The sequence below is a fragment of the Heterodontus francisci genome, chromosome 14 (assembly GCF_036365525.1).
Source record: "Heterodontus francisci isolate sHetFra1 chromosome 14, sHetFra1.hap1, whole genome shotgun sequence".
NCBI lineage: Eukaryota > Metazoa > Chordata > Chondrichthyes > Heterodontiformes > Heterodontidae > Heterodontus > Heterodontus francisci.
Window position 1 is genome coordinate 27,945,603 of NC_090384.1, and position 12,521 is coordinate 27,958,123.

A 12,521-nucleotide genomic window follows, 5' to 3' on the forward strand; every position below is an offset into this window, starting at 1 on the left:
GTTTGTGCTGCAGTGGAAGCTGGGGCAGCGGCCAGCAGACGCTCCATCATGGGTCAGTCTGGCAGTGCTGCCATGGAGTTGCCCACCACTTCCACAGTGGAAAGGATGGGCTCCTAACTCTGTGCCACTTAGGAGCATGGAGGAGTCCGGCTCCAAACTAGTGACTGGAGGTTGCCTGGCAGGCCTGTCGATGCACCAAGCTACTGTCATTAGTGATTTCCTGTAGTCTGCTCCAATGAGGTTCTCATCTGAGTCCACTGGTGTGTGGCCTTGCCTTTGGAAGAGTTCGCACAAGAGCTGTCCTATCCCACTGGCCTCGCTGTAGCTCACTTGTGCCTGGTGGCTCAGCAGGTGCTGATCCCAACTCTACCTCTAACCTCTAATGCTCACACAGTGACAGTTTCTGAGTTGGTGGCTGCAAGTATAAGGTCAAGTTTTGGAGGCTGGGCAGGTATCTTGACTATCTGAAAGCACAAAAGCATAAGGGGAGGGTAAGGTTGAGTGATAGTGGGGTATGGGGAGAGAAGGGGAAGTTCCACAGTCATTCCATCTGCATTTTCCATTTCATGGCACCTTTCAGGTTGAGGGTGAGAGTGACGAGTGAAGAAGGTGAATAAGGAAGCAACTTATCATCATCCTTTATGCTCTCGGCAGTGCTGGGTGCCACTGGCATTGTACCATCTCCTTGAGGGCTCTGAGGAGATGCAGGTTTGTTGGTCCTCTGGTTTCTCGTCCATTCTGGGCCACCTTCTCTTTCAAGAGAGAGGGCAGAATGTCAGTGACTGTGTGTGTCTGTGCTTAGGTGATGTGCCTGCCATGGCTGAACAGCTGGAGGTTTGTGGAGGCGTGTAAAAGGCGTGCATGTGCCTGGCATGATTGGAGGGAGGGTGAGGTGTAGTATAAGGCTGTTAGCGGTGAGTCCTGAGTGCCAGGGTGTGCTGCCAGCTGAGTGATGGGGGTGTGGTGCTTCGAGCAGTGTGAGAGGTGAATGGCCTGAGATGTGATGTGCAGATGCATTTGCTCACTTTGACCACTTGAGTGCCATTTCCTGGGGGATGGCACTCTGGGCATTAAATGCTTTCGCCACTTGCTCTCATTCTCTTCTGAGGGTGTGGTTCGAAGGCTTTCTGCTCCCTGGCAGAAACATGACATCTCTGCTGGCCTCCACTTGTGCCATAGTGCCCCAGGGCAGCAACACTGAATCGGTGAGCCCTTTCCCTGGCTCATTGCATCATCTCTCTTCAGCCCAAGTCTTCTCCAGTGATTATCCAGCAGCCTTTACTCCATTAGTGCAATTTCTGTCTTATGGGGCCTGTGCCTTTAAAAAGAGAAAGCTATCTGGAGCACACAGTTTGCTCACAACACTATTCGGCTCCCCGTGGTTTGAACAGGCCACCAGTAGCTCTATGACAAGGACTGCAGCATGGGCCACACTACAATCATCTAAATGGGGTGGGAGCACCAAAATAACCTGCTTCCAAACTCAATCGAAATCGGCACAGGAATGCCATCAATTGTAGCCCCCGCGCCCAAAAACGAAGGCAACTGAATTTCTAGCCCTTGCTGTTTAAAGGTGAGCTTCAAAGGGAAAGTTTCTGTTTAAATATTAGGTTCTGAAAAGGGAGATTTGCTCTTTAAATGTGCCTCTTAGTTCAATTATTTTCGTGATAACATGTAAAAAGGAAATATTAATATACTTTTCATTTCACTGGAACTTAATCCATGATCAGTGAACTCCCAATTGCATCCTGAAATAAATAGAGGCCATCTTAAACACTTCCATGTGTGGTGTTCTGCCCATGCCAGGGGTCAGTATTGTTTTGAAATGGAGAAGGGAAGGAAGGACAGTTTAATATGAGGATCCCATATTTTTAGGATTGTGGCTAAGGTTCAACTCATGACACCATCAGAGAAACTGGCCATTGAAAAAATAACAGCAGCAAAAGCAAAAAACTGTGTGTGCTGGAAATCTGAAATATAAACAGAAAATCCTGGAAATACTCAGCAGGTCAGGCAACATCTGTGTAGAGAGAAACAGAGTTAATGTTTCAGGTCAATGACCTATCATCAGAATGTTCTGATGTCTTGCTGCAATTATACAGGGCCTTAGTGAGTCCACACCTGGAATATTGTGTGCAGTTTTGGTCTCCTTATCTGAGGAAGGATGTTCTTGCTATAGAGGGAGTGCAGCGAAGGTTTGCCAGACTGATTCCTGGGATGGCAGATCTGACGTATGAAGAGAGATTGAGTTGGTTAGGATTATATTCACTGGAGTTCAGAAGAGTGAGGGGGGAATCTCATAGAAACCTATAAAATTCTAACAGGACTTGACAGGGTAGATGCAGGACAGATGTTCCCGATGGTGGGGGAGTCCAGAACCAGGGGTTATAGTCTAAGGATACGGGGTAAACCTTTCAGGACTGAGATGAGGAGAAATTTCTTCACCCAGAGAGTGGTGAGCCTGTGGAATTCGCTACCACAGAAAGCAGTTGAGGCCAAAAAAGATCATATGTTTTCAAGAAGGAGTTAGATATAGCTCTTGGGTCTAAAGGGATCAAAGGGTATGGGGAGAAAGCGGGAACAGGTTACTGAGTTGGATGAGCAGCCATGATTATGATGAATGGCGGAGCAGGCTCGAAGGGCCGAATGGCCTACTCCTGCTCCTATTTTCTATGTTTCCATGTTTCTATTTTCTGTTTTTGATTTGAGATATGGTAGCAGTAACTTGGCCATATAAGAGATTGTTACATTCTGAGATTTTAGCATTTGAACGTTATAGTTTTATCGTGGTTCAGTAACTTGCAGCAGATTCTGTTTTCAGTAATTTTTTTTAAAACCTTAAGGAATAACCTCACAATGAACTAATGAAGTTCACCTGTAAAATGTTCACCACCTTCACCGAAACCCACTTGAAGTTTTAACCATCCCAACATTGCAACGAGATGCCAAGCATACATCAGAGAGTTCGCCGCACGCAAGAATATTAGAGGGCGAGGCACCAAGGTGGTTCTCACTCACCTCCCAGTGCCAAGTGGCTGATGCCCATCCAGCCTTGTTATGCTTTGTTTCCCTGCCTTTCCTGCCTGCTCACTCGAGGCTTTTGTACTTGTACTTTTATGAATAAGTCAGTGCTCCTTTACCTTCAAGAGTGGCCATCGAGGCCGCATGTTCTAAATAGACATTCAGTGACCCACCCGTGATATCAAAACACAAAAGCCTGCTTGTCAATTGTGTTTAAGTACTGGTCCCTAACCTATGCCTTCATTGGTTTTCCGTCATCATCAATGTGCAAACAGAGCATCACACCTTGTTAGCAGGTGTATTTATTTAACAAAAGAGGAGCAAGCAACTAAGTAACACTCGTATCATACAATTCTGTATTTACAGTAGAAATCCTTTCACCTAGCTCTTTGCGGAATAATGATATGAGAGAGTATTTCTGTTATTAGATTCCTTACCTCTGCTAGTCTCTTCTAACCATCTCTTGGAAGTTTCAAACTGACTGGTTCCTTCTCACCAAAATTTTCAAATTGACTCTCAAATTTAAAATGGAACAGCTTTACATATTATATATTTATATATACACACAGATATGTTATATATCCCAGAAAGAGTTACTGTGACTTCAATTAATTTGAGTAACTGAAGACTGAAACGTAAAAATGAACAGTCAATCATAAAGTCAACCAATCACACAGCATTGCTTGAATTCCTCTTTCAAGACTGTAACTGATGAAACTCCCAACATGGTATCAGAATAAGCCTGATGCAGGAATCTAGACTGCAGTGGGTTTTTTCAGCTGCGTATGTACCATGACTAAATTTAAAGGAGCAGCCACCAAAATAATACGAGATCAATATTAACACAAAAATTAACAGTCACTTGGACAATGTGACTAATTCAGGAAAGTTAAGGGCAAATGTTGTTTAATTAACTTGACTGAGTTTTTTAATGAAGTAACAGAGAGGGTTGATGAGGGTAATGTGGCTGATGTAATGAACATGGACTTCCAAAAGGTACTTGATAAAGTGCTTGTCAGTAAAGTTAAAGACCATGAAATAAAAAGGACAATGGCAACATGGATAGGAAGATGGATGAATGACAGAAAACAGAGAGTAATGGCGAACACATGCTTTTTGGACTGGAGCAAGGTATATAGTGGGGTTTCCCCGGGGTCGGTACTAGGACCACTGCTTTTCTTTATCTATATTAATGACCTAGACTTGGGTGTACAGGGCACAATTTCATAATTTGTGGATGTCACTAAACTTGGAAGTATTGTGAACTGTGATGAGGGTAGTGACAGACAAGCTGGTGGAATGGGTGGACACGTGGCAGATTAAATTTAATGTAGAGAAGTGTAAAGTGATTCATTTTGGTCAGAAGAACAAGGAGAGTCAATACAAAATAAAGGATATCATTCTAAAGGGGGTGCAGGAGCTGAGCGAACTGGGGTGTATGTGCATAAATCATTGAAGGTTGCAGGGCAAGTTGAGAAAGCAGTTAATAAGGCATAGAGGATCCTGGGCTTTATAAATAGGTGCACAGAGTACAAAAACAAGGAAGTTGTGATAAACCTTTATAACGTTGGTTCAGCCTCAACTGGAGTATTGCATCCAGTTCTGGGCACCACACTTTAGGAATGATGTGAAAATATTGGAGAGGGTACATAAAAGATTCACGAGAATGATTCCAGGGATGAGGAACTTCAGTTACGTGGAGAGATTGGAGAAGCTGGGGTTGTTCTTCTTACAGAAGGTTGAGAGGAGATTTGATAGAGGTGTTCAAAATCATGAGGATCTGGATAGAGTAGATAGGGGATAGGGAGAAACTGTTCCCGTTGGCAGAAACGTAGAGAACCAGGGGAGACCGATTTAAGGTAAAACAAAAGAACCAAATGCGACTTGAGGAAAAACTTTTTTACACAGCGATTGGTTAGGATTTGGAATGCACTGCCTGAGACTGTAATGCAGGCAAATTCAATCGTGGCTTTTGAGAGGTAATTGGATAATTATCTGAAGGGAAAATATTTTGCAGGGCGACAGGGAAAAGGGAGGGGAATGGGACTAGCTGAAATGCTCTTGCGGAGAGCCAATATGACACAACGAGCTCAATGGCTTCCTTCTGTGCTATAACCATTCTATGAGTCTACGTAAAAATACATCATTTTTATTACATCCTTCTCACATCGCAACAACAGAAAGAGATATTAAATCAAATAACTTTTAAAATGAATCAGACTTACTGGGAATGCATGATGGTGATCGTCCACTCCATTTGCCTGTTTTAAGACATGTCCTTTTCCTGCTCCCAAGACGCCTGTAGAAGGGGGAGATGCACTCATACTCCAGCTGTGTGTGGGGATGATAGAAACCCGCTGGCAAATTCCCGATATGGTGCACTGGGGTTTTAGTGGGAGAGATTTGGGCCCGCTCCTTGTCCTGTATAGTGGATAACAGTCTGTGCAGAGGAGTCTTCCTGATGGTGAAAACAAGCAACATAAGACTTGTTATAGATGTCATGTGATGAGGTCATTGATGTTTCGACAACATGACACAACTCTCACCAACAACGAATACGCAATGATTCTACATTTGGATCTTTTGCCTGTTTGTATCTCTGGTTGTATCTAAGAGATTGCATGTGCCTCAGAATGGAAGTGTGTCAACACGTGCATGTCAGTCTGTACCTACGAGTTTGCCTGTATCTATGAAAAGGAAACTCTTGGCTGTGAAAGCTAGTGCCCAAGAACATTACACTGCTTTCCCATCATAAGCGTTGGGCATTCACCTGGTCTGAGGCTGAGTTGACAGAACTTTCTGTTTCACCAGGTTAGGGATCTTGGGTTTCTTGCAAGCTGAAACAGAAAGTAATGCATTTGAGCAAATGAGCAGAGAAAGCAGGCATTAACCTCAGCCCTTCCCACCCATAACTGACAGGAGGGTCTGCACTCAGATTGCCACATTTTAAACTCTGACATTACAAATCTCCCCATTATAAAGTTTCATCTTGGATTCAAGAGAGAAGATTCTAATTGGGGTACTGTAGCACAGTGGTTATGTTAATGGCAATAATAATCCAGAGGCCTGGACAAACGATCCAGAGGCATGAGTTCAAATCCTGCCATAGCATTTGGAAATTTAAATTCAGTTAATTATATAAATCTGGAATACAAAGTCACCATCAGTAATGATCACCATGAAATATTGGATTGTCATTAAAAACCCATCTGCTTCACTAGTGTTCTTTAGGGAAGGGAATCTACCAACCTTACCTGGTCTGGCCTATATGTGACTCCAGACCCACAGCAATGTGGCTCTTAGCTGCTCTCTGAAATGGCTTATTCAGTTAAGGACAATTATGGATGGGCAATAAATGCTGATGCTGCTAGTGACACCCACATCCATTGAATGAAGTTTAAAAAATCTAGTGAGAGAAGATAACCAGGAAGCCAGTGTGGATATACGGTGGGATTATGAGCAATGACAGTGGACTGGAGCTATGGGTCTAATAGCCTCTACCTGTTGTTAAGAATATATATCTATGTTCACAAGTATAAGTAAAGAAATAGTGCTGGAGAAATCAATGGGACTAAGTGGTGATAGATACCCTGGACCTGATGACTTGCATCCTAGGGTTTTAAAGATAGCTACAGAGATAGTAGATGCATTGGTTTTGATCTTCCAGAATTCCTTTGATTCTAAAACAGTTCCCAAGAATTGGAAGGTAGCAAACATAACCCTGCTATTTAAGAAAGGAGGAAGACAGGAAACTGGGAACTATAGGCCAGTTAGCCTAACATCAGTAGTAGGCAAAATGCTGGAATCTGTTATTAGGGATGTGGTAACAAGGCACTTAGAAAAGCATAATACTGGCAAATCAGGTTAAGGGATAGGTCAACAGAGATACAGTGGCAGACATTTAAGGGAATATTTCAGAATGCACAGAATAGATGCATTTCAACGAGAAAGAAAAATTCCAAGGGTGGGAGCCGCCATCTGTGGTTAACTAAAACAGTTAAAAGATAGTATCAGACTTAAAGAAAAAGCCTATAATTGCACAAAGGTGGGAGGCAGATCAGAAGCAATGAATGGCTAAAATGGAGTATAATGTAGAAAAGTGTGATATTGTCCACTTTGGCAGGAAGAATAAAAAAGAAGCATATTATTTAAATGGTGAGAGATTGCAGAGCTCTGAGATGCAGAGGGATATGAGCATCCTAGTGCATGAACCGCAAAAAGTTAGTATGCAGGTACAGCACGGAATTAGGAAAGCGAATAGAATGTTATCATTTATCGCGAGGGGAATTGAATACAAAAGTAGGGAGGTTATGCTTCAGCTATGCAGAGCATTGGTGAGACCACATCTGGAGTACTGTGTACTGGTCTCCTTATTTAAGGAAGGATGTAAATGCGTTGGAGGCAGTTCAGAGAAGGTTTACTGGACTCATACCTGGAATGAGCAGGCTGTCGTATGAGGAAAGATTGGACAGGCTAGGCTTGTATCCGCTGGAATTTAGAAGAGTAAGAGGTGACTTGATTGAAACATATTAGATCCTGAGGGGTCTTGACAGGGTGTATGTGGAAAGGATGTTTCCTCTTGTGGGACAATCTAGAACTAGGGGTCACTGTTTAAAAATAAGGGGACGCCCATTTAAGACAGAGATAAGGAGACTTTTTTTCTCTCAGAGGGTCGTGAGTCTTTGGCATTCTCTTCCTCAAAAGGCACAGGAAGCAGAGTCTTTGAATATTTTTAAGGCAGATTCTTGATAAGCAAGGGGGTGGAAGGTTATCGGGGGCAGGTAGAAATGTGGAGTAATCAGTTCAACCATGATCTTATTGAATGGCGCAGCAGGCTCAAAGGGCTGAGTGGCCTACTCTTGCTCCTAATTTGTATGTTACACTTGCATGAAATAAAGTGACTGAAAATACAACAACCCAAACTGAAGAGTTATAAAAATTGACTTTTCCTTTTAACAAGTGGACAATGTGCTGGAAAAATGGCCACCGAAGGTCAAAAGACCCAGTCCTGTATATTTAAGCTGTCTTACTGTCTGTTAAGAACAAAAGGATACATTCCAAGCTAAGAGGTGTCAATTACACCCATCCTGAACACATCAGGAGACATTTTTTGAATTAAATGGGTTCTTCTGAAACCAAGAAGGCATGAAGTAGCCACATCCTGGGCCATTGTTGGTTACCACAGGGAGGCAGATCTATGTCTCCCAACAGAGGCAAGATGTGAGACCATTATGTCCGTAAAAGTAGCTCTCTGGAGAGAGAACCAGGACAAACATCACAAAATCTGGCCAGCTGAGAATTTGGAGGAATCCAGCTTCAAAAGAAAAAGGTGTCCTGCTGTGAATTCTACACTTCAGCCTGTGCAGCAGAGAACTGAAGGTAATCCCCCCGTCTCTAGATTGAAGACTCAGCTACCAGAGAAATCTGCAAAACCCAGGCCTGCAACTTTAAAAAAGAAATTGACCTCTGACAAGATTCAACAGGTTTAAAGTGAATCCCAAAAACCAGCTCACTTCAAACCACTTACCCCTTTTCCTCTCTATCTCGTGTGTGTGCGTGCATGCAAGTGAATGCGTGTGCGGTTGTGACCATTTCAGGAATTCTTTTCTTCTTTGGCCTCCTTAGCTCGAGAGACAATGGATGAGCGGCTGGAGGTGGTCAGTGGTTTGTGAAGCAGCGCCTGGAGTGGATATAAAGGCCAATTCTAGAGTGACAGGCTCTTCCACAGGTGCTGCAGAGAAATTTGCTTGTTGGGGCTGTTACACAGTTGGCTCTCCCCTTGCGCCTCTGTCTTTTTTCCTGCCAACTACTAAGTCTCTTTGACTCACCACACTTTAGCCCCGCCTTTATGGCTGCCCGCCAGCTCTGGCGAATGCTGGCAACTGACTCCCACGACTTGTGATCAATGTCACAGGATTTCATGTCGCGTTTGCAGACGTATTTAAAGCGGAGACATGGACGGCCGGTGGGTCTGATACCAGTGGCGAGCTCGCTGTACAATGTGTCTTTGGGGATCCTGCCATCTTCCATGTGGCTCACATGGCCAAGCCATCTCAAGCGCCGCTGACTCAGTAGTGTGTATAAGCTGGGGATGTTGGCCGCCTCGAGGACTTCCGTGTTGGAGATACGGTCCTGCCACCTGATGCCAAGTATTCTCCGGAGGCAGCGAAGATGGAATGAATTGAGACGTCGCTCTTGGCTGACATACGTTGTCCAGGCCTCGCTGCCATAGAGCAAGGTACTGAGGACACAGGCCTGATACTTTTGTGTTCCGTGTCAGTGTGCCATTTTCCCACACTCTCTTGGCCAGTCTGGACATAGCAGTGGAAGCCTTTCCCATACGCTTGTTGATTTCTGCATCTAGAGACAGGTTACTGGTGATAGTTGAGCCTAGGTAGGTGAACTCTTGAACCACTTCCAGAGCGTCGTCACCAATATTGATGGATGGAGCATTTCTGACGTCCTGCCCCATGATGTTCGTTTTCTTGAGGCTGATGGTTAGACCAAATTCATTGCAGGCAGCCGCAAACCTGTCGATGAGACTCTGCAGGCACTCTTCAGTGTGAGATGTTAAAGCAGCATCGTCAGCAAAGAGGAGTTCCCTGATGAGGACTTTCCGTACTTTGGACTTCGCTCTTAGACGGGCAAGGTTGAACAACCTGCCCCCTGATCTTGTGTGGAGGAAAATTCCTTCTTCAGAAGACTTGAAAGCATGTGAAAGCAGCAGGGAGAGGAAAATCCCAAAAAGAGTGGGTGCGAGAACACAGCCCTGTTTCACGCCACTCAGGATAGGAAAGGGCTCTGATGAGGAGCCACCATGTTGAATTGTGCCTTTCATATTGTTATGGAATGAGGTGATGATACTTAGTAGCTTTGGTGGGCATCCAATCTTTTCTAGTAGTCTGAAGAGACCACGTCTGCTGACGAGGTCAAAGGCTTTGGTGAGATCAATGAAAGCAATGTAGAGGGGCATCTGTTGTTCACAGCATTTCTCCTGTATCTGACTCATGGCCCTCCTGCCTTGAGCGCTATGGCGTTGAAAGGATGAATGAGAACGGGCAGAGACTGCTTGAGTTGTGTACCTATCATAACCTCTGCATCACCAACTCATTCTTTCACACTAAACCCTGTCATCAGGTTTCATGGAGGCACCCAAGATCGCGTCATTGGCGCCAGCTAGACCTCATTGTCACAAGGCGAGCCGCCTTAAACAGTGTTCAAATCACACGCAGCTTCCACAGTGCGGACTGCGATACCGACCACTCCCTGGTGTGCAGCAAGGTTAGAGTCAGACCAAAGAAGTTGCATCATTCTAAGCAGAAGTGCCACCCGCGCATCAACATAAGCAGAATTTCTCACCCACAGCTGTTACAAAAATTTCTAAATTCACTTGTAACAGCCCTTCAAAACACTCCCACAGGGGATGCTGAGACCAAGTGGGCCCACATCAGAGACGCCATCCATGAGTCAGCTTTGACCACCTACGGCAAAAGTGCGAAGAGAAATGCATACTGGTTTCAATCTCATAATGAAGAGCTGGAACCAGTCATAGCCGCTAAGCGCATTGCACTGTTGAACTACAAGAAAGCCCCCAGCGATTTAACATCCGCAGCACTTAAAGCAGCCAGAAGCACTGCACAAAGAACAGCCAGGCGCTGCGCAAACGACTACTGGCAACACCTATGCAGTCATATTCAGCTGGCCTCAGACACCGGAAACATCAGAGGAATGTATGATGGCATTAAGAGAGCTCTTGGGCCAACCATCAAGAAGATCGCCCCTCTCAAATCTAAATCAGGGGACATAATCACTGACCAACGCAAACAAATGGACCGCTGGGTTGAGCACTACCTAGAACTGTACTCCAGGGAGAATTTTGTCACTGAGACTGCCCTCAATGCAGCCCAGCCTCTACCAGTCATGGATGAGCTGGACGTACAGCCAACCAAATCGGAACTCAGTGATGCCATTGATTCTCTAGCCAGTGGAAAATCCCCTGGGAAGGACAGCATTACCCCTGAAATAATCAAGAGTGCTAAACCTGCTATACTCTCAGCACTACATGAACTGCTATGCCTGTGCTGGGATGAGGGAGCAGTCCCCCAGGACATGCGCGATGCCAATATCATCACCCTCTATAAAAACAAAGGTGACCGTGGTGACTGCAACAACTACTGTGGAATCTCCCTGCTCAGCATAGTGGGGAAAGTCTTTGCTCAAGTCGCTCTGAACAGGCTCCAGAAGCTGGCCGAGCGCGTCTACCCTGAGGCACCGTGTGGCTTTCGTGCAAAGAGATCGACCGTTGACATGCTGTTCTCCCTTCGTCAGATTTCAGGAATATTGCTCAATAAATAGTTAATCTTCTGTTATAAACCAACAAGAAAACCTGCTGCTGTCTGTTTATTTGAAAAATGAAACCCTAGTAACAAAAACACTTGCTGTTGTCAGTTGGGAGTTCAACAGTGTGGGCCACCTACACCCCTTACTACATGGCCAAAACAATATGATTACGCAGAGACAACACGGATTTATGAAAGGGAAATCGTGTTTGACAAATCTGTTAAAGTTTTTTGAGGATATAACTAGTAAGATGGATAAGGGGGCTAGTGGTTGTCATGTATTTGGATTTTCAAAAAGCATTTGATAAGGTGCCACACAATAGGCTACTACACAAAATTAGGACTCGGTATCGAGGGTAATATTTTAACATGGAGTGAGGATTCGTTAATGGACAGAAAACAGAGAGTAGGAATAAACTGGACATTTTCAGTTTGACAGGCTGTAACTAGTGGGGTACTGAAGGATCTGTACTTGGGCCTCAGCTATTTGCAATCTATATTAATGAGTTAGATGAGGGAACGGAGTGGAATGTATCCAAGTTTCCAGACAATATAAAGTTAGGTGGGAAGGTGAGCAGGGAGGAGAATGCAAAGAAGCTGCTGAGGGATATAGACAGGTTGGGGGGTGAAGGGACAAGATCATGGCAGATCAAATACAATGTGGTGAAGTTATCCATTTTAGTGGGAAAAATAAAAAAGATTATTTTTTGAATGGTGAGAGACTGGGAAATGTTTGCATTCAGAGGGACCTGGGTGTCTTTGAACATGAATCACAGAAAGTTATTATGTAGTTATAGCAAGCAATTAAGAAGGCAAATGGTATGTTAGCTTTTGTTACAAAGGATTGGAGAATGAGAGAAAAAATTCTTACTACAATTATTCCAGTCATTGGTGAGGCCACGCCTGGAGAACTGTGTGCAGTTTTGGTCTCCTTACCTAAGGAAGCATATACTTGACCAAGAGGGAGTGCAACACAGGTTCACTAAACTGGGATGAGGGGATTGTCCTATGAGGACAGATTGAGTAGACTAGGCCTATATTCCCTGGAGTTTAGAAGAATAACAGATGATCTAATTGGAATATATAACATTCCTAAGCGGTTTGACAGGGTCGATGCTGAGAAAATGTTTCACCTGGCTGAGGAATCTAGAAAACAGGATC

General features: G+C 44.4%; 1 protein-coding gene across 3 annotated transcripts in view; it reads right to left on the reverse strand.

The window, feature by feature from the left end:
* The window catches only part of LOC137376949 (inactive serine protease PAMR1-like), a 166,687-nt gene that overhangs the window by 15,879 nt on the left and 138,287 nt on the right, over nt 1-12,521 (reverse strand). For all 3 annotated transcript variants that reach the window (XM_068045929.1, XM_068045927.1, XM_068045928.1), the window contains 2 exons: nt 5,792-5,858; nt 5,247-5,479 (listed from right to left, as the gene is read on the reverse strand). In XM_068045929.1, the coding sequence (XP_067902030.1) occupies nt 5,247-5,479; nt 5,792-5,858 (300 nt within the window). The remainder of the gene's footprint in view (nt 1-5,246; nt 5,480-5,791; nt 5,859-12,521) is intronic.